The sequence below is a fragment of the Agelaius phoeniceus genome, chromosome 23, assembly GCF_051311805.1.
Source record: "Agelaius phoeniceus isolate bAgePho1 chromosome 23, bAgePho1.hap1, whole genome shotgun sequence".
NCBI classification, from domain to species: Eukaryota; Metazoa; Chordata; class Aves; order Passeriformes; family Icteridae; genus Agelaius; species Agelaius phoeniceus.
In genome coordinates this window covers 5,578,511-5,599,796 of record NC_135287.1, presented here as the reverse complement: position 1 = coordinate 5,599,796, position 21,286 = coordinate 5,578,511, and the positions used below count along the sequence as shown (strand labels likewise).

Here is a 21,286-nt window from a genome sequence, read left to right as displayed (position 1 = left end):
ATCCATGTCCCTCCCTACCACCAGTGCCGCTGATTTCCCTCTTGCCCTTCCAGAACTATTCCCACCTCTCCAAACCCACCCAGCTCCAGCTCCTCCTTTGCTTTTTCCCCCTCCAGGGCCGCAGACCCGGCTATTTCTCCTTCCTGGACCCTTTTTCTCCGGGCGTCTGGCTCTTCATGCTGCTCGCCTACCTGGCTGTCAGCTGTGTCCTCTTCCTGGTGGCTCGGTAATGTCGCGGTGCCTTTCCCTTCCTCGCGGTGCCACCTAGTGTCCCTGCAGACCCCAGAGGGACACGGGGACATCCATCCTCTGTCCCCAGCTCCCCGGGGTGGGCTGGCACCAAGCGTCCCTGCCCTGTGCCAGCTGGGACTGAGGTTTGTCCCCGTGTCCCTGCCCTGTGCCAGCTGGGCACTGAGGTTTGTCCCCGTGTCCCTGCCCTGTGCCAGCTGGGGACTGAGGTTTGTCCCCACGTCCCTGCCCTGTTCCAGCTGGGGACTGAGGTTTGTCCCCATGTCCCTGCCCTGTGCCAGCTGAGGACTGAGGTTTGTCCCCATGTCCCTGCCCTGTGCCAGCTGGGCACTGAGGTTTGTCCCCATGTCCCTGCCCTGTGCCAGCTGGGGACTGAGGTTTGTCCCTGTGTCCCTGCCCTGTTCCAGTTGGGGACTGAGGTTTGTCCCCGTGTCCCTGCCCTGTGCCAGCTGGGCACTGAGGTTTGTCCCCGTGTCCCTGCCCTGTGCCAGCTGGGACTGAGGTGTGTCCCTGTGTCCCTGCCCTGTGCCAGCTGGGGACTGAGGTTTGTCCCCATGTCCCTCCCCTGTACCAGCTGGGGACTGAGGTTTGTCACCGTGTCCCTGCGCTGTTCCAGCTGGGGACTGAGGTTTGTCCCCATGTCCCTGCCCTGTACCAGCTGGGGACTGAGGTTTGTCCCCATGTCCCTGCCCTGTGCCAGCTGGGGACTGAGGTTTGTCACCGTGTCCCTGCGCTGTTCCAGCTGGGGACTGAGGTTTGTCCCCATGTCCCTGCCCTGTACCAGCTGGGGACTGAGGTTTGTCCCCATGTCCCTGCCCTGTGCCAGCTGGGCACTGAGGTTTGTCCCCGTGTCCCTGCCCTGTGCCAGCTGGGGACTGAGGTTTGTCACCGTGTCCCTGCGCTGGGATGGCCACCGTGCCCTGGGGCAGGGTGTGTTTGGTCACAGTGGTGCCCAGAGGTGGTGGGAGAACATTTTGGAGAAGGTTTTGGTGCTGTTTAAACACTCCCTCAGGTGAGTTTTTACCCCTTTGTCCCGAGGTTTGGAGGCTGTCAGGAACCTGCAAATCCATTCTGAGATGTCAACAGGAATTCCACCATGAATTCTATCAGTGATGTCTGGCTCCCCAGTTTGTGGAGGACAGGGAAGTTCATGGGTACCTTTGAGCAAGTTCATGGGTACCTTTAAATGCTCCCTCAGATTTTTTTTACCCCTTTGTCCCGAGGTTTGGAGGCTTTGGAGGCTGTTAGGAACCTGCAAATCCATTCTGAGGTGTGAACATGAATTCCACCATGAATTCCATCAGTGCTGTCTGGCTCCTCAGTTTGTGGGGGACAGGGAAGTTCATGGGTACCTTTAAATGGCTCCCTCAGATGTTTTTTTACTCCTTTGTCCCAAGCAGGGAGGGTGGAGGATGTTAGGAACCTGCAAATCCACTCTGAGGTGTGAACATGAATTCCACCACAAATTCCAGTGATGTCTGGCTCCCCAGTTTCTGGAGGACAGGGAAGTTCATGGGTACCTTTAAATGCTCCCTCAGATGTTTTTTTACCCCTATGTCCCAAGCAGGGAGGATGGAGGATGTTAGGAACCTGCAAATCCATTCTGAGATGTCAACAAGAATTCCACCACAAATTCCAGTGATGTCTGGCTCCCCAGTTCATGGGTACTTTTTAGGGTCTGAGTGCAGAGCCTGGCTCAGCAGCTCTCAGCTCCATTCCTCTGTGACCAATTCCAATTTCAATCAGTCTCAAAACACCTCTCTGAGTGCTCACCTCAGCATGGCCTCCATGGAGCCCTGGGGTCTCCAGTGCTGCTCTCCCTGCCCTGCCCACAGCCCTGTGGAGGGGCTGTCACAGGCACAGTGGAGCTGTGTCCTGGCACTGTGTGCCAGGGACTGCTCAGGGCTCCCTGGCTCTTTGGGGACCCCTCAGTGCCCAATTCCCATTACACAGGGACCCCCTCAGTGCCCAGTTCTCATCACACAGGGACCCCTCAGTGCCCAGTTCTCATCACACAGGGACCCCTCAGTGCCTAATTCCCATCACACAGGGACCCCTCAGTGCCCAATTCCCATCACACAGGGACCCCTCAGTGCCCAGTTCCCATCACACAGGGACCCCCTCAGTGCCCAGTGCCCATCACACAGGGACCCCTCAGTGCCCAGTTCTTGTTGCACAAATTGGGCCTGTGCTGTCACTGGCTCCCTCAGCGTGGCTGAAGCTGCCACCCTGACAGGGCTTTAATGGCTTCAAGGGCTGTTACAGCCTCAGAAATGCAGGTCTGGAGAAACCATTGAATTATGCACAGCTGGTGCCTCTTTAGCCCCTTCCTCATGTTTTAAATATGATGCTCCAAAAAGGTGCCTTTACCCAGCTCCTCCATGGAGAGGGAGCTTTGGCTGCTGCTCCCTGCCTTGCTCAGCAGGAAGGAGCTCTTGACCCTGTGAGCTGCAGACTCTCCAGAGCACTGGGGTTTGCTGCCAGAGCTTGATCCACCATGGAAGGTCTGCAGGAAATAACCTCCTCCTCATGCTCCCTGGCACACAGTGAGAGAGGAGATGCAGGGATGAAAAGAACTCCCTGATATTGGCTGAATATGAATGTGAGCTGGCACAGCCCTGCAGCTGTTTTGGCAATAGCCCCAAAACGACCCTCCCAGGCCTCAGCTTTCTTAGCTGGAGCAGTATGGAGTGCAGCACATCAATTAGCAGACTTTCTCAGCAACCAGGGAACTGGAAACAGCAAAAAAGAGAGAGAGAGAGAGAGAAATGCAATCACAGCAGTGACAGGCTCAGACATTTCCCATTCCCATCTCTGTCCTGTCCCTGAAGGATGGGATGCTTTGAAACATCAGCACTCAGCTTCCAGCTCCACCTCAGACCTTCTCAGAACAACCCTTTGCACCAGCAGAGTTTTCCTTGATGGTTTAATGCAGTCAGGGCTCAAACACTTTGCTTTTGAACTTCCCATAAGTGCTCGTGCTCCAGCGGGGAGCACAGCCAGAGATGTTTGATTTCTACTTCCCATCAAGTCCGTGCACATCTGGAGTTCCTGCTGTGGTGTGGATCTGCAGGATGCACGCAGAGCTGCCCAGAGCAGAGCCTCTCAAAGTTTTGTGCAAATCTTTACAAGAAAGCCTCTGGCTCCCGAGCCTTAGAGCAAACGTTTCACACAGCTCTGAGCCCTGGGCACCAACTGACAGCAAAGCATTTCCTCCTCAGAAAGCTCTGCCTCCAGGAGAGCTGGAGCTTCACAGCTTTTCTCTCTTTGGTGGTTTTTTTTTTAAAGTGTCCCATTTCCCAGTGCATTCCCCGAGCTCTCCTTTTTCTTCTCCTTTCAGGCTGACACCGTACGAGTGGTACAGCCCCCACCCCTGCTCCCAAGGTCGATGCAACCTCCTGGTGAACCAGTACTCGCTGGGGAACTCTCTGTGGTTCCCCGTGGGGGGGTTCATGCAGCAGGGCTCCACCATCGCCCCCCAGGCTCTGTCCACGCGCTGCGTCAGCGGGGTCTGGTAAGCAGGGCAGCCCTTCCTGCCAGGGAGGTTTCTCTGGGCACAGGGAGGTGGAGGAGGGAATTCTTCATGGAAAGGGCTGTGGGACATCGGGAGGGGCTGCCCAGGTGGAGGTGTTCCAGGAGGACTGGGTGTGGCACTCACTTGTCTGCGTGACAAATGGGGACTGATGGTTTTGGATGGATGGGATGGTGCTCACAGGGGGCTGAGGATGAGGGAAGAGATGAGGATCTGACTCCATGTTTCAGAAGGTTGATTTATTATTTTATGATCTATATTATATTAAAACTATACTAAAAGAATAGAAAAAAAGCATTTCCTCAGAAGGCCAGCTAAGAATAGAATAGAAAAGGAATGATAACAAAGGCTTGTGGCTCAGCTCTCTGTCCGAGCCAGCTGGGCTGTGATTGGCCATTAATTACAAACATCCAAAATGGGCCAATCCCAGATGCACCTGTTGCATTCCACAGCAGCAGATAACCATTGGTTGCATTTTGTTCCTGAGGCCTCTCAGCTTCTCAGGAGAAAAGAGTCCTAAGGAAAGGATTTTTCATAAAAGATGTCTGTGACAGAGGGATTTTGCAACCTCAGTGATTCTGGGATTCTGCGAGGCAAAGGGTGGGGATGGAGAGCAGATTTCCTGAGGGAAACCACACCTTCCCTTCCCTCCCCTTAGGTGGGCATTCACCTTGATCATCATCTCCTCCTACACGGCCAACCTGGCGGCGTTCCTGACCGTGCAGAGGATGGACGTGCCCATCGAGTCCGTGGATGACCTCGCTGACCAGACCACCATTGAGTATGGCACCATCCACGGCGGCTCCAGCATGACCTTCTTCCAAGTAAACCCCGTTCTTTGGCTGCCTGGGGGGGCAGGGGGGGCACAGGGCACTCCTCAATCACCTTGGGGTGTCCTCTCAGCCTGCTATGCCCCTGTGTCACTCCAGGTGCTGGCACGAAGGGGAACTCTGGAGAGATCCCTGTGCAGGATGAATGGTGGGAGAGGCATGGTGGAGGACACAGAGAGGGAATTCGACAAGGAATTCAGATTTTCACAGGTCCCCACATGGTTTTAGCTTTTATTTGAGAGTCTTTCAGGTGGGATAAGCAAAGAAGCATTTGCACAACCCAGGTGAAGTGCTGGAGCCTGTGTGAGGTCAATGGCACTGAAATAAGTCAAGTGTATGCAAAGTTATGTGGGCCATTTAGCCCAATTTAATTTTTATCTTCCCTGCTCTGCTCAGAAGGGAAATAAATGAGTGAATCTGTTCTGCAGCGCTCTGAACGCACGAAGAACTGCTTGAGGATTATTTATTTATTTATTGCTTGTTGAAATTCCAAAAGGAGAGAAAGCTTGTTCTCACTCTTTCCCCCCACTCTGAGTCTGAACTGAATTTGGAAGGCTGGGAAATCTCTGGAGTCAGCCTGAGCTTTTCAGCCCAACTTTATGCTCTTCAGGGGTATGGAAAAGAGCTACTTTTAAGCCAAATTTTACATCTAAAATGAGCTGAGCAGGGCCTAAGTGAGGGAGGTGGTTGTATACGAGGATCTCACTTGAGGAAAGCTTTCAAGTTTAAACCCCTGGCTGTGTCTGTGCACTGCCTGGCAGGGAGGAAATCAGGAAAAGAGGGATTTGTCCTATTTGTGGTGCTTTAAGCTGTGTTGGGATCCATTTGCCTCTGGGGTAAGGATGGGGAGGTTAAAGTAGTGATGATAACTGCCTCCATCCTCCCTCCATTGCAGGGTGCATGAAGGAATGTTTGTCCCCTCCTGAGGCAGCTTGTCCTGGCAGTGCTTCCCCTGACACTGACACACAGTTTAAGGTCTAAAAATGCAGTGGAACAGAACCAAACCCCCCCTGCTCATCTGTCTCCTGCCCAAGTGGCTGCACCAGAGGACAGAGCTGGACAGATGAGGACAGGAACTGGGTCAGCAGCAGATTCCCTGAGGCTCTCCAGCATCGCTCACCAGCCACAGAAAACAAACCCTTGACAGTATGAAAATGCTCATGTGGAGCAGGGTGTGTTTATATTCAGTCTTTGTGCAAGCAGCTTTCACTCTCTGCTCTGCACAGGCAAGAGAGATTCATCATTCTCAGCTTTCTTTTCATTGGACCAAGGTGCTTCAGCCACCAGCCAGCTCTGAGGATTTGGGGCTGGCTGAGCTTTGGTTTATTGAAATCAATGACAAAAACCCCAGTTCTTTTCAGCAAGCACTTTAAGTTGCCTCACAGGGGGGTGAACCAAATGTGGATTATTTTTTGAATTAAATTTGTGAGCGACAATCTCCAGAGAGCTTTTGTGCTGCCCCCAGCTCTCAGTGCCTTCCTCAGGGTGCTGGAGTCTGGCTTTGACACTGAAGAACTGTTGGGACAATGTTTGAGGGATGGTCAGTATGGTGTGAGCACCCAGAGGTTTCAATCAACCAAGCAGGAACTCTTTCTTCAGGCATTTTTTGTGGTTTTTATATGTGGTCGCTAAAATTATGATTTTTTTTTTCTAAAATTGAATTTAGTTTGTTTTGCCGGATCCCATTGGAACTGGGGTATTTCATGCCCAGCTTTTCCAACAAACACATTTGGGCCTCTTTGAGATAAACAAAGATGAGGCACCAAAATCCTTCCTGAATCTGAAACCAGATTTGCTTCCTCTCTCCGTTGTGGCCTTTCCACAGCAGGCACTGTTACAGAGGTTTAATTGTAGGGGTCTGTTCTGGTTTGAAAGCAAAACCAGCGAGAGACTCCAAGTCAGAAATAAAATTTATTAGGAAAAGGGAAAAGAAATCAAAATACATGCAATAATATAAAAGAAAAAACTACTGACAGAGTCAGAATACATCCTGACACCCTGTTGGTCAGGTTGTTGGTAGCAGTCCAGTTGGATTGGTGGCTGCAGCCCTCCTGGCGTGGCAGATGTGGTTCTGTGGGAGCAGTGATCCTGTAGAAGGGTGTAGTCTTCCTCTGAAGATCCAGTGGAAAAGACAGCCATTGCTCTGGGAATGCAGTGGAAAGGCTGCCTGCTCTGTCCCAAACTCCAGATTATATCCAGGTGGGGATGCTTAGCTCCTCCCCCTGGGCAGAGCATCTCACAATGGGCTGTTATCATTCTCTGAGTCTTGTGGTGGGTTCATGAAACAGAAATGGCTCCTGGAGGGAGTTCTGTCCCAAATCCCAGATTGTATCCAGGTGGGGATGCTTAGCTCCTCCCCCTGGCAGAGCATCTCACAATGGGCTGTTATCATTCTGTGAGTCATATTGTGGGTCCATGAAACAGAAATGGCTCCTGGGGGGAGTTCTGTCCCAAATCCCAGATTGTGTCCAGGGGGACGCTTAGCTCCTCTGTTATCATTGTGTGAGCCATGTGGTGGGTACATCAAACAGAAATGGCTCCTGGAGGGAGTTATCTCTGAGTCATGGGGAAAGGCATTGATGGGCCCATTCACAGGAGATAAGGAAAGAACAATGCCCCTGCTGGTTTCAGCAGCTCTTGACGATGGTGTCCTGGTTTGAAAAGGAAGTGAGTTTTTTGAGAGTTTGTGGTGAATAGACTATATCTTAATATTGTAACCTAGGACCAGCCCCTCCTGGTTTCAGCAGCTCTTGTCGATGGTGTCCTGGTTTGAAAAGGAAGTGAGTTTTTTGAGAGTTTGTGGTCACTAGACTATATCTTAATATTGTAACCTAGGACAGGATCTAACTTACCCCAGAATCTCCTCCCTGAGCCGTGGCTGCCTCTTCCCTCCACACAGAACTCCCGCTACCAGACGTACCAGCGGATGTGGAATTACATGTACTCCAAGCAGCCCAGCGTCTTCGTGAAGAGCACGGAGGAAGGGATCGCGCGCGTGCTGAACTCCAACTACGCCTTCCTGCTGGAGTCCACCATGAACGAGTATTATCGGCAGCGCAATTGCAACCTCACGCAGGTCGGGGGCCTTCTGGACACCAAGGGCTACGGGATTGGCATGCCCGTCGGTAGGCAGTGAAGAACAATTCTAGTCCTTCTCGGCTGTCGGCAGAGGACCGGAGCGTTCCAAAGGCTGCGCCGGCTCTAAAAGCCAACGTTGCATCTCACAGGGTCCTTTTTATTTCTTACCTGTTGCCCATGCTCAGAGCCAGATGTGCAAGATCTTGCTCTGGTCCAGAGCCAGATGTGTGAGACCCTGCTCTGGTCCAGAGCCAGATGTGAGACCCTGCTCTGGTCCAGAGCCATGTGAGACGCGACCGCGGCTCTTTCAATGATTCGTGTGAAACATGTCTCAAAATTGCTGCTTGTTTTCTGCATACCTGCTCTTTGCTGTTTCCTTCCCCAACCAGTGTTTGTGCATCGTTTTGTGCTCCTTGTTTTAATCCCAGAAGTGATGTCGAAGTAATGCTGTGGCAATTCTGGTAGTTTTTAGCAGGAATGTCTTAACAGCTGGTGGTTCTTGAAACTGCAGGCCAGAGACTTGGCTCTCATCAGGTTTAACAAATGCAGGGGTTTTTTCTTTCAAATGCATGAGCTCACAAGAGAACATCACCACTAAATAAGGGTTTAGTTGTTATTCCAAACGATGATCCGATCAGCTGGTCTTTTGGACAGCCTGGAAGCCTTGTCCTGACCTTTAAGCCCTGGCATTTAGCAACACAAAGTTGAGGTGGATTACATAAGGCCCCGTCACACAAACAGCCACTCTAGTTTAGGGAACATGGGTAAGCTTGTAAAGTCACAGCAACCTGATCAAAGTGAGTACAAATCCCTACCTTCAGGGCTAAATTTGTTCTGACATTGTCTTGTTAAACAGTGAAACCATAGCAGATAAGAGGAGCAGAAAGCTGCTGGCTGGGACAATAGTGCAGAGTTACTGGGAGAAGCAGAGTCTTTCCCATGGCCCTTCCTCAGGATCTCTGGTGGCAGACAAGGATTTCTTGTACCAGACAAGGATCTCTGGTGGCAGACGAGGATCTCTGGTCGCAGACACTGGGACTGAGCAGAGGTCTGATATTTTGGCTTCCATGATCCTTGGGCTCCTTCCAGCTCAGGATTTCTGTGACCAGTTTGAGGGAAGGAGCATTAGAACAAGGTGAAATTGGAGGTGGAATGACAAGAGAGGTGGAATTGGAGGTGGAATGCTCCTCCATGGTCTGCAGGAGCAGGATACTGAACTGCTCATTCAAAAGCCAAAGCTCCCCTTGCCATGGACCTGCTCCAGAGGCCTGTGTGGCTCCTGGTGGCCAGGTAAAGTCACCTTCTGCAGGTGACATTCCCAGTGGGGTGGCTGCAGCTTTCCATGGCTGGCATGGACTGAGAGCCCCTCCAAGCCACCCAGAGAGGAGCTGTGCTAGCTGGGCACGCTGGGGTGGCGCGAGCGGCGAGGATGATGATGGGGAGGAAGGTGGGGCCCTACCACGTCCCTCTTGGCGTTGCAGGCTCCGTGTTCCGCGATGAGTTCGACCTGGCCATCCTCCAGCTGCAGGAGAACAACCGCCTGGAGATCCTGAAGCGCAAGTGGTGGGAAGGAGGGAAGTGCCCCAAAGAGGAGGACCACAGAGCCAAAGGTAAGCCCTGCACTCCCAAGGGAGCAGCCACAGAACCATCCTGGCCAGAGGTGCCAGGATGGACACCCAGCTGCATGTCTGCCAGGTTTTCTGCCTGGGAATCACTTTTTTCCCCTTCTCCTGACCTGAGATTCCTTCCTTCACAACTCAAGGAGAAAGCCAAGCAGCTCCGCCGTGCCGTGCCTCACGCTGTGTGTTTTTGCCTGGGGCAGAGATAGCGGGAACAACCAAATGACAAATATTGGAGGCATATGGAGGGTAAATTAGCTTCTAATGAATGTCTGGGAAAATGGATGGCTGAAGGGATCAGACCAAAATCCTGGGTTCCTTGAAGGGAGATGGATCTCCACCACAGGCCCGCTGGTTAATGGCTTCATGTGAAAGCGTCTTTTAAACAGCCAGGGGAAGGGACACAAGGACTTCATTAGTACATTTGTAAACTGAGGAGCAAATTCTTTTGGGTAATGCTATGCAAATTGCCATAAAAGCCACCACATTAGGCTGATGTCCCAGCATGAGAGCAGTTGCCAGCTTAACACAGTTGCTGCATTTTTTAGTTTTGGCAGCGGCCCTTTCCTCAGCAAGTGTTTTCTGCGACGCCAGCAGGCCCCCCAGTTAAAATCACAGCCTTGTGACCTCTGTGGGAGCAGAGAAAAGAGCCAAGCCAAGGCTGAGGAAGCTCTTTTGGAGTTTTGACCTTGCAGCAGGTGTAGGTGTGTGTGTGTCTGTGCAGTTCCTGCTGGGAGATGATGCTCACTTTTGGAAAGTGCTGCTCCACAGACAACCCCAGTTATTTATCTCCAGGCTGAAGGTGTAAGACATCAGGTTATTGCTATTAAATGAGTTACTTTTGAAGGTGGAAGGGTTTATTTTCTCCCTGGACTGTGCCAAAGGCAGCTCTAAGGTGGAGTCTAGGCTGGGGGCTGTTTTGAGATGGCTTTGGAAGGGGGAAGCAGAGTCTGGCTGTGTCTGGCACTACCCAGCACAATCTGTGACCCTGGGCAAGTTTTTTCTGTTGGTTTGTTCCCTACGCCATGGAGATGAGGAAGGCTGTAGCTGCATGGAAAAAGGAAATATCTCTCAGTGAGCTTGGGTGTCTGAGGTGGCACCCAGACAGAATGATAGGAGGATGGAGAGAGAGGTACAAACCCTAAATTCACCCTTTTGAGCTGCAGGGGGGAGTGGATGGCCTTTAGCTTTGGGTCTGAATTGTGATTCTGGGCTGTTTTATCTGCCTTGCCATTGCTGTGGAAGCACCTCTGCAAAAGTCTCTGATTTACAGACTCCCTGCATTGCTCTGGGGGTGGTGCCAAGAGAATGACGGAGGAGGAGGCAGAAATGTGACCTGCTAAGTTTTAGAACAAAACAGGTCAGCGATTTACAAGGATTTTGGTGAGGTTTTATGTCTAAAAGCCACGCCGAGATCAAGTCAATAAATCATCTATTCTTACACTTTGATTTAATGCTACAGGAGGGAGGGGAAGATTTTTATAGATGTTCTTGTTGAGTAATGGCCTCACACAGCCAAGCCAGGGCAGAGCACATGGTTTTTAGTAATCAATCCAATCAGAGACCCAAACCAAACACAGGAGACAGGAACCATATCCCAAATGTTGAGGTTGGCTCATCTCACAGGCAGATGGAGGCACAGTTTTGGGGACCAGGGCTGTGGTGGCAAGTGAAGTGATGACCTCAGCACATGGAAAGGTTTTTAAGGGAAGGATTTTCCTTCAGCTGGTGGAACTTTCTGGAATGCAGGCTGGGTAGGCATGGTGGTCACCCCATAGGGAGCGAGTTGTGCAGGGGGGGTGGGATGAGCTGTCCATGGAAGGGGCTGCTCCCTCCTCATGGGCCAGGGGTGCTGGGCAGAGACACCCAACACACAGCCAGGTTCCCCAGGGTGGCAGGGACCCCATTTTGTCACCCTGCAGTGTCACAGCCTCCTGCTCTTGTTTGGAGCCTCTCCTTTCCCACTGCAGTCCGAGCAGCCGGAATCATTTCCCTGCAGCACTTTGTGATGCAATCAAAGGAGCTTTTCCTGCTGCCAGCTTCCTTTAAAGCCCTTCCCTGTCTCCTTTATCTCTGCTCCTTTAACAACCTTTCTCCTCTTCCTTTTCAAGTTCAAAGCCACTGGAGCTTGGTGAATAATTTGCAGGGATTAATGTGCCCCTTTGATCCTGCGTTTTTCCCCTCCTGTTTTCAGTTTGTCCACAAATTGCTTTGTGCTTCCCCTCCAACATTCTGGCTGTTTATCTGCAAAATCATCATTTCTGAGCAGGCATCTTCGATCCTGCAGTTATTGCAAGTCACTCACTTGGGCCATCTGAGTCATGCAGGGAGCTATTAATAGGACACTGCTGGCTCGGTGCTTTTGGTCCCTGGCTGGGCATCTACAATGCCAACAAAACAGCAAAGCCTGGGGCTTCTGTGCAGTGATACTTGAGGTTTATGATGTGTCTGCCTCTCCAGAGTGTGTCTCCTGCTTTATTTTAGGCTTGGGGATGGAGAACATTGGTGGAATCTTCGTGGTGCTCATCTGCGGCTTAATCGTAGCAATTTTTATGGCAATGCTGGAATTTTTGTGGAGCCTTCGACACTCTGAACAGTCGGAGGTAGGAGCTGGGAGTGTCCTGAGGGGACAGGGGGTGTTTATTGCTGTCTGTGGGGTGTCCTTGAGCAAGTCATGCACCCATGCTGAGGAGCAGCCCCAGCCAGGACAGCTCAAACCCAGGAACAGGCTTAGTCCTTTGGGCAGAGTCTAAAATCCATGAGTTTTTCATGCACTCTTACTCACAGGGAGGTGTAGAGATGCTCTGAGGGCTTTCAAAGGATCAAAGATGTGTACAACATCCAGGTACCTTTCCTGGGGGTGGGATTTCTACCTGCAGCAGGTTGGGATCCTGTGCTGATCAAGGAATGAAGAGCACAGGGGGGTCTCTGATGAGAGGCGGAGTTGGGTTAAACCAAGTGTAGATTCTGAGCATTGGAGTTGAAAACCAGCAGCACTGGGTCCATAAAAATTTGGTGTCAGAATCACAGCGTGGAATGTTAAAACAGACTGGGTTGGAAGGGGCCTTAAAGCTCATCCACTTCCACCCCCTGCCATGGTCAGGGACACCTCCCACCATCCCGGGTCACTCCAAGCCCTCATCACTCCAGGACCCAGAGCCCCTGAGGGACTCAGAGCTCGCTCAGGTGAGCTTGGGTATGACAAGACTCCAAACCCTCATCACTCCAGGCCCCTGAGGGACTCAGAGCTTGCTCAGGTGAGCTTGGGCATGTCAAGACTCCAAACCCTCATCACTCCAGGCCCCTGAGGGACTCGGGGCTCGCTCAGGTGAGCAGCACAGCTCCGTTCTCCCCGCAGGTGTCGGTGTGCCAAGAGATGGTGACGGAGCTGCGCAACATCATCCTGTGCAAGGACAGTTTCCACCCCCGTCGGAGGCGAGGGGCGGTGGTTCGGACTCGCCCCGCGGCGCCCGAGGAGCGCCGAGCCCGCAGCACCACCACGCTCAGCAACGGCAAGCTGTGCAGCGGGGGCGAGCCAGACCCCCTGGCACAAAGACTGGCACAAGAGGCCGCCCTGGTGGCCCGGGGCTGCACCCACATCCGCGTGTGCCCCGAGTGCCGCCGCTTCCAGGGGCTGCGGGCCCGGCCGGCCGCGGGGTCGCCGGCGCGCAGCGAGGAGAGCCTGGAGTGGGACAAGGCCACCAACAGCAGCGGGCCCGAGTAGCACCAGGCCAAGGGGGCGTCGGGGTGGGGACAAGAGGGTCCTGTTCCATTTTACAGAACACGGACTTGTACAATGTCAACTCGTTTTTAAATCAATAGCAGTTACCCGGCTTCTCCAGAGCAAAGCGGATCTTGGCGTGGACACCGAGGCCTGGCTGCGGGTCTGGTGTCCACCACAGCCTGGCGGGGCAGGAGGGAGGTCCTCAGGCTGGTGGGTGTCCAGAGGTTGTCTCTGGGATGCAGGGATGTGGTGGGTGGCTGGTGTAGCAGGTATTGCCCACCCAGGGTCAAGGAGGGGCTCCTGGAACTCCTCGCCCCTCCAAGGTCAGAGAAAGGACGGTGGCACTGCCTCTCCATCACTTACTGGGGGATGTTCTCCAAGGGCAGGGGGGGACTTTTATTTGCTGTGGCTGTGGGAAGGGAGGAGTCATTATTTTGGGGTTTTTTGTTTAATTTGGGTATGTCAGGACCCAGTCTCCAAGGCACCAGGTGCTGAATTCTTCTTCCTTTTCCGAGGGTGGCAGGTGGGTTGAAGGGGGAAGGGGAGGATGGGATGGGACACGCTCCCTGTGAGAAGCAGCGTTTGCTGGAAGTCCATCTGAGGAGTTGTTGAAATTACATATATAGAGAAATATATCTATACATAGATATATATAAATATATATATTAAAATGCCAAAAAACAGCCAACGAACACAATGAACTCAAAGAGGCCTTGAAACGCCTGGAATTTCAGGGGTTCTGTGTCTTTTGTTTCATTCTGGGGTTATCTTTTGCTTTCTTTTCCTTTTCCTTTCTATTCTTGGGATGGGGTGGGGAGGAGCCTTTTGAGGGCGGTGAGTGGGGAGCACTGGGGGGGCTGCCCATCCCCACCAGCCGAGGCAGGAGGTGTTGGCACCCCCAAAGTGTCCCTGGCTGTGCTCTGCACACTCCTGAAGTGACTCTGAGCTCTGCCCCAGGCTCAGGGGCTCCCCAAATCCGTGACCCCACGGAGCACCCTCAGCTTCCAGGGTGAATTCCAGCCACAGAGCATTTGAGAAAATCATTAGCCCGAGATCTCGTGTAAGGAAAATAGTGACTTCCCTAGAAACAGCAGCAGCTCACCCTCTGCTTGGTACAGATGTGGGGTTTACACTGGCAAATTTAATTTTCTGATTGAAAAAACAAATTCTATGCAATTTCTGGTCGTAAAAGGAAAGAGATGACAATGGAGAGGGGCAGGGGAGATAAAGCCTTGAGTGAAGGTACATCCTGTTCTTGAATTGTTTTCTTTTCTTTTTGTCTTGAATGTACTTAAATAAAAGATGTCCTTGTATAATCATGCTCTTTTTTTTTTCTCTTTCCTTCCCTGTTCAGAGTCAGGAAAGTTGTGAGACAGTTTGAGGCCCGGCTGCTCAGGGAGAAACCCAACAACCTGACAGGCAAGAGGTGCTTTGGCTGTTGAAGGTCTCTGCTCCCTGAGAGTGTCCACACCCCTGGTGTAGCTGAATGGAAAACAGGAGTTAAAATTAAAGGTCAATTTAAAAAAAAAACAAAGCCCAAATGCCTGGTGATGAGGGAGGAGAGAACTCAGAACTGACAGCAGGGTGAGCAGGGATGCAGCTCCATCTTTCCCATAGCTGGGGGCTGGAGCTGCCCAAGGGTGAATCCAGGGTGATGCCAGCAGATGTTTCTGAGGAGGATGGGCAGGGAATGGGACAGGGAATGGACCATGGTGATGGGCACAGCAGGGTTGTTCTGATTATTCCATGGTGTTTCTGAGGAGGATGGGCCGGGAATGTGGTTTAATCCATGGTGATGGGTACAGCAGGGCTGTTCTGATGATTCCAGTAGATATTTCTGAGGAAGATGGGCAGGGAATGGGGTGTGGACTGTCATGATGGGCACAGTAGGGTTGTTCTGATTATTCCAGGATGTTTCTGAGGAGAATGGGCAGGAAATAGGGTGTGATCCATGGTGATAGGTACAGTAGGGTTGTTCTCATGATTCCAGCAGATGTTTCTGAGGAGGATGCACAGGGAATGGGGTGTGATCCATGGTGATGGGCACAGCAGGGTTGTTCTGATGTTTCCATGATGTTTCTGAGGAGGATGCACAAGGAATGGTGTGTGGACCATGGTGATGGGCACAGCAGAATTGTTGTCATGATTCCATAATGTTTCTGAGGAGGATGCACAGGGAAGGAATGGGGTGTGATCCATGGTGATGGGCACAGCAGGGTTGTTCTGATGATTCCAGCAGATGTTTCTGAGGAGAATGGGCAGGGAATGGGGTGTGATCCATGGTGATGGGCACAGCAGGGTTGTTCTGATGATTCCAGGATGTTTCTGAGGAAGATGCACAGGGAATGGGGTGTGATCCATGGTGATGGGCACAGCAAGGTTGTTCTGATGATTCCAGGATGTTTCTGAGGAAGATGCACAGGGAATGGGGTGTGATCCATGGTGATGGGCACAACAGGGTTGTTCTGATGTTTCCATGATTTTTCTGAGGAAGATGCACAGGGAAGGAATGGGGTGTGTGCTGTGGTGGCACAGCAGGGCCATTCTGCTGTTCCCAGCATGGTGTGAAAGGAAGCTCTGCTCCCAGTGACTGTAAACAGGCAGCAAGGAGAGGATTTAGAGCTGTTTTTTTTAGGATGTCCTATGAGATGCTCACAGAGGTCCTTTCTGGCTTTCACATCTGTAAATCCACAGGATATCCTCTCTCCCTGACATAAACTGAGCAGGGAGATAAGGCAAGGCTCCCCTCGTGCCATGGGGTTGGAGAGGCAGATCCTCAGCTGAGATAAGTCAATAAAACTCCATCCAGCCCTGCAAGGAGCCAGGCTGGGCTTTCAGAGTCCTGACAGCAGCACTAGAGACATCTGAGCTCGCCTGTGTTGTGCTTAAAGGCCAACATGTTTCTACGAGCTGCAGAATATATTCATCAAAAGGAAGCTGCTTTTTAAAATTTATTTACAGATTAGCAGAAGAAAAGGCTCCATGAATCATTTATCAGACCTGATGTTTTTTTCACTGCTTCCCCGCATTGAATAAAGAGAAATCTTGACAGAGCTAGACATTATTCTGCATCTCCAAAGATCTTGCAGTCATCTGCTCAGACAGAGGATGTCAAGGAAAAAAAAAATGATGAGAAACCACCTGGTTTTTATCTCTCCTGTTAGCTTGCTCCACCCACATGGTATTTTATATCTGGGTCTGTATTTTAAAGAGATTTGTTTCATGTCCCTCTTGCCCTCCTCTCTTTTCAGTGTTGGTTTTTTTTTTTCTTTTTTTTAATATTCAGAGGTTTTGCACTCAGAGCAGGGATGGACCTCAGACAAGGAGGATAAAAGCTGCTGTCATTGAGATGCCTTTTCTAATGTGCCTCTGTCCTGTATTTTCTGCTCCCTGCTAAATCCTCCCAGTCCCACCCTGGAGGGAGCAGGCAGCATTATGCATGTGCTGGGTTTGTGCTCACACGCATTTCTGTGCCCAGATGGGTTTACATCTCACATATTCCCTCTCTCCCCAGCTTTTTTTAATTTTTTTTTTCCCTTCCCTCTCATCTTTGAAGCCATTGTGGGGCTCTTGAGCTCAGCCAGCCCCAATGCTAATGCAGTTCAAGATCTGGAGTAGTTTGCCTTGCAAAAGGCACTTTCCCAGTATTGCTGTCTCCTGATAAACCCCGGGTAATTCTAGTAAGATATCTCTTCAAATTCCACCGGGAGCCAAAGATTAGATCAATTAAAATGGAATCCTTTGCTTTATCCCCTCGAAGCAGCGTGTTTGAGCCTCCTGCTGCCCTCTGTTTTAGGCTCACATCTCTCCCTGCCCTGACAGCCAATTCTCCAGCCCTGGCTCACTCCACAGCAGCCTGGCAGCTTCCTAACTAAAAGGCCTGGGATCTCTCCTCGTGGGCTAAACCCCGTGTTTGTGTTGTTTTTTCCAGGCAGTTCCATTTTCACCTAATGATAAAAAGCTGTTTTCTCCCCTGAGGTTGCATGGGTGAAGGTATTAACAAGGCCTGGACAAACCTGGGGGCATTTCCTGAGCTGAGCTGTGTACATGAAATAGAAAAGGGTTGTTCTGTGAGCACAAAACCTCGGGATGAGAGATGCTGAGCTATAAATTATAGAGCAGACACTAAGCCCTCAGTGGTCCTGAGGCAGGAATCTTTTTAACCATTCCACAGCTGCAGAAATCTTCCCTGCTTCTGTCCTTCTCCAAGTGCCTCGCCAGGTAAGTGACACAAAAGGTGGAGGAAGATCCACGGGGAACAGCTTTTTTTTGCAGAGATTTGGAGTTCTAGAATGGGTGGGAGTCCCTGGGAACTGGCAGGGAACTGGGAACTGCAGCTGTGGGCACTGGGAAGCTGGGATAGACACAGGAATGTGGGCAGCTGGTTTGGATGCTCCTTGGGTGATGGCTCTGAGTGGTAAAAAAGAAGAGACCTGTGGGTGAGAACTGTTCAGTGGAGACTGGCTGGGTCCTAAGGAGGTTTCTGAGCTGGTTTCTAAGTTTCTGTAAGAGCAAATAAGCAAAGATGGATTGGTTTGGGGTGAAGCTGTCACAGCTGGGCCGTGAAAATCCCAGTAGGAGTGATCAAAGCCCTTCCAACCACTTCGGTTTCATTGAGCTCTGCAGTTAATTACCTGCAGGATGGGTGTTTCTTCTGCTTCACTTGTTCACCCAGTGAAGGTGATGGAATTTCTTGCAGTGACTTTGGCTCGAGGGGGAAAGCAGCAGTGGCCATCAGGAGGAGAGGGAGGCACCACTCCAGGGCAATGTGGGCAGAATCAGGCAGAGAGAACTGGGGAGAACGAGGGCAGAATCAGGCAAACTGCCCCCAGAAATGGTAAAAAGTAAGTCTGGGCCACAAAAGGCTTGGTGTCTGCTCTATAAAGGAACTCTGGGCTCACATGTGATGCCTGCAAGCCTGCTGAGGATCTAAGAGTGAGGGAACACCACATTTGCCTGGAGTGAGGGGCTGAGCAGAGCTCAGGGAAGAGCTCAGCGAGCCCAAACTCCTGCAGAACAGAGCATAAAGCACCCACAGTTCCAGAAACCCCATTAGTGTCTGATGGCCACTAACTGATTGAAAAGACAGAGCTGAACTCTCCTGGGCACAAAGTGGCTCTCATGAATTCAGTATAAATAGGCTCCCCTGGAACCTGACACCACACTGGGAAAATCAGGACAATGGGCAGGTTTATGCATCCTTCAGGACAGGTTTTTTTTTGGTTTTTTTCCCCTCCAAGGGGGGAATCTGCTGTGTCCCAGGTGGTTTACGAGTCTGGTTGGTGGCATTTCATCCCAGGGATGATTCCAGCTGGAGGGTGAGGATCTGCAGCTGCCCTGGCTGGGGGGGATGCGTGGCACTGCATCAGCAGCACAAAGGTTCACACAGCAGCAGCTCCCTGAGAGCCCTGCCAGGGCCAGAGCAGCATGAAAACGAAGGGAGCTTAATTAACAAAGGCTTTCTCCTCTGCTGTGTCGAGGTCTGCAGTTATCAGCAGAGCTGGCAGCTCTCAAAGACTGAAATGACAGTAGTTGGCTGTAAAAGAGATAACTGTCAGATTAGCTGGGACATATCTCTGCTGAGGTTTTCTATATCATACCTATCTTGAAGCATCTCCATGTATCAAAGGGACTAGTTGGCCATTTGCCTCTCCAAAGTACCCTTTCCACTGTGATAAATAAGGCTCTGTTACAGGGGAAAGGCCTAACATTTCTTGTGCCTCGACTCAGGCTGGTTTGGAGCAGTGTTTTTTGGGCTTTGATCAATGTGTGGAGACAAATCCTGGCTGGTGTTTGCAGTGTTTGATGTACTGAGTTTAGGGTGCAAGGGACACAAAATGTCTGTTGGTGTGGAAAGGCAGGGAGAGGGGACATTCCTGGCGGGTTCTCTGTGGGGTAAGTGGGATTTTCACTGATATTGGTGAGGAAAGGCAGTTTAGATAAAGGTTTTTTTCAAATCTCTTCTACTTTTCCCTGTATGACTGAATCCCAGCTGGTTTTGGTTGGGAGAGACCTTAAAGGACCTTGTTCCATCCCCTTTCCATGGGCAGGAGCACTCTGCTTTCCAAGCACCTCTCCCTTTGCTCTTCATCCCCAAACACTTCTCCTCATGTTGCTCAGTCTCAGAAATAAAGAGCTTTCAGCCTGGCTTTTCCCTGAACTGCCAGGGAATGTTCCTCTGGCTTTGCAGCTCTTGCTGAGCCGAGATTTAAAGCAATTTCCTTTCAAAGCCAGAAATGAACACAAATGAGGGGAAAGAACCAGGGGAGGAAAAGAAGAAAGACCTTTTTTATTCCTAGACAGGCACTGAGATGTCTGAGCTGCAAGCCTCAGACTGATTGTTCTTCCAGAGTCTACAGCAAACGCTCCTGAGTGTTCCTGAGCAAGGGAGGATGCTCTGGTTGCTGCTGGCTGAGCTAAACTGGAGCAGGGAGGTGAGCACACAGCCCCTGGCTCTATTGAACAACTGCTCAGCCCCTGAGCCCTCAGCTGAAATGAAGGTCAGGACATGGGAGGGAGCCAGACAGGAGCAGAAAGCCACCAAATGTCCTCGCTCTGGGGTCCTGGGAGCCAGACTGTTCTCCCCTGTCAGGAAAGTTTGTCTGCTGACCATTTCTAATGGCCCTGGCAGTCTGTGACTGGGTCAAATGGATAGATATTCCTGTTTGGAGCTGGGCCTTGAGTGGAAAAGTTTTAATATATATCATAAAATAATAAATCAGCCATCTGACTTATTGTTTTATGATATATATCAGGGAATGGCTTTGAGGGGGAAGTCTGCTGTTTTAGAAGATGTAATTTTTGACTCTGACCAACCTATTTCATTCCAATTCCTCCCTGTAAGCACTGTATTTCAAGGGAACATCACTATTTTGCAGTGAAACCTGCTGCTTTTAGGTTTGTTTCGGACAAGATCACGTCCACAAGGAGCTGTCAGAAAGCAGCAGCAAGGATGGCAGAGCTGGGTGGCAGAAATGCCACTGAGCCATGGCAGGGACAGGAGAAGCTGCTGTCACAGCAGCCCCTGCTCTGTGCTTTGCTCAGGGCTATTTCTGGGTTATTTTCTGCTGTGTCCCAGCAGCGAGGACAGAAGCAGAACTATCTCTCCACCAGTTTGCTGATCCATGACAGACTGGGCTGAGTCTGCATCCCTTTCCTGCTTGGACTTTCTTGCCAGTGAGATAAGGATGAAGCCTTGGCAGGCAGAGGAAGGATGGGGCAGGGCTGGAGGCCACAAATTTTCACTCTTGATGCACCAGCAGGGCTTGTTGGGGCTTTGGAAATGTCACTCTGTAAAATGGGGGTGACCTGAGTATTTCCCAGTCTCTCCCTGTTTGCTAAATACCCTGTCAGAGAATAGAAGTGGAGGGAAATCTCTGGATTAATGTGTGGGACTGGCAAGGTTTAATCTGTTCCTGTTTGCAGAGGGCTCTAAGAGCGGGTGGAGATTTGCCAAGTGTTTGCCAACATTAATGGTTAATTATTATGAATTCTGGCAGCCCACAGACGCTGCCAGCATCGTTCTCCAAGTGGGATCCAGACCTGCAATGGAGTTGTTACACAGAAGATGGGAAGAGACAGCTTCTAGCTCTGTTCTGTGCTGTCCTCCCAGCCAAAGCCCCATTCCAAAATCAGACAGCAGTGGCACCTCTCTGTCTCATCAGAGCTACAAATCCAGGACATTTGGCAGAGGGAGGCTCAGCCTTTTCCATGTCTGGGCTCATTTGTGTCTGCTGGAGCCCTTTTTGTCTGAGTGAACGGGATGTGAATTGTGGCCTGAGATGAGCTGTGTCTGGAACAGGTGGGTGCCACGGCAGGGACAGATCCAGAGCTGGCCTGAGAAGGGCTCTGAGCACGATCTGTGCCCAGGCTGGGTCAGGGAGGGCCTGGCTGTGCCCTGGCATGTCCAAATGTGAGGGTGCCACGCTGAGGGATCACAGAGCTGGCAGATCAGGGCACACCTGAGTTTGTGTCAGGATCTCACAGTGACCCCAAGAAAAGTTCCAAAGTCTCTTTTCTCAGCTCAGCACTCAAAGAAGGAGTCAGGGCTCTTCATTTCTCGGTCTCAAGGTTGTTTATTGTTCCTTATCTATAAAATTCTTTCTCCTGTCCTGTTGAGGTCTGCTCAGCAGGACAGTTCCAGGCACTCTGCCTGCCCCAGGGTGGTGTTACCTTTTATACTAAAAACTACCTGTACAATGTTTACAATTAATTCCCAATACCCATCACCTGTGTTAGACACTGAGCTTCTACT

The 21,286-nt window shown here is 51.1% G+C and overlaps 1 protein-coding gene across 2 annotated transcripts in view; it reads left to right on the top strand.

The window, feature by feature from the left end:
* The window catches only part of GRIK4 (glutamate ionotropic receptor kainate type subunit 4), a 216,189-nt gene extending 201,841 nt beyond the window's left edge, over positions 1–14,348 (top strand). Inside the window, exons 14-20 of one of the 2 annotated variants that reach the window (XM_054647485.2) lie at positions 117–226; positions 3,590–3,763; positions 4,440–4,605; positions 7,511–7,736; positions 9,171–9,299; positions 11,793–11,911; positions 12,667–14,348. In XM_054647485.2, the coding sequence (XP_054503460.1) occupies positions 117–226; positions 3,590–3,763; positions 4,440–4,605; positions 7,511–7,736; positions 9,171–9,299; positions 11,793–11,911; positions 12,667–13,032 (1,290 nt within the window). In that variant the 3' untranslated portion in view covers positions 13,033–14,348. Of the gene's footprint in view, positions 1–116; positions 227–3,589; positions 3,764–4,439; positions 4,606–7,510; positions 7,737–9,170; positions 9,300–11,792; positions 11,912–12,666 lie in introns of those variants that run through there. The other variant, XR_013185015.1, reaches the window with a different exon arrangement.
* The last annotated feature ends 6,938 nt before the right edge of the window (positions 14,349–21,286 follow it).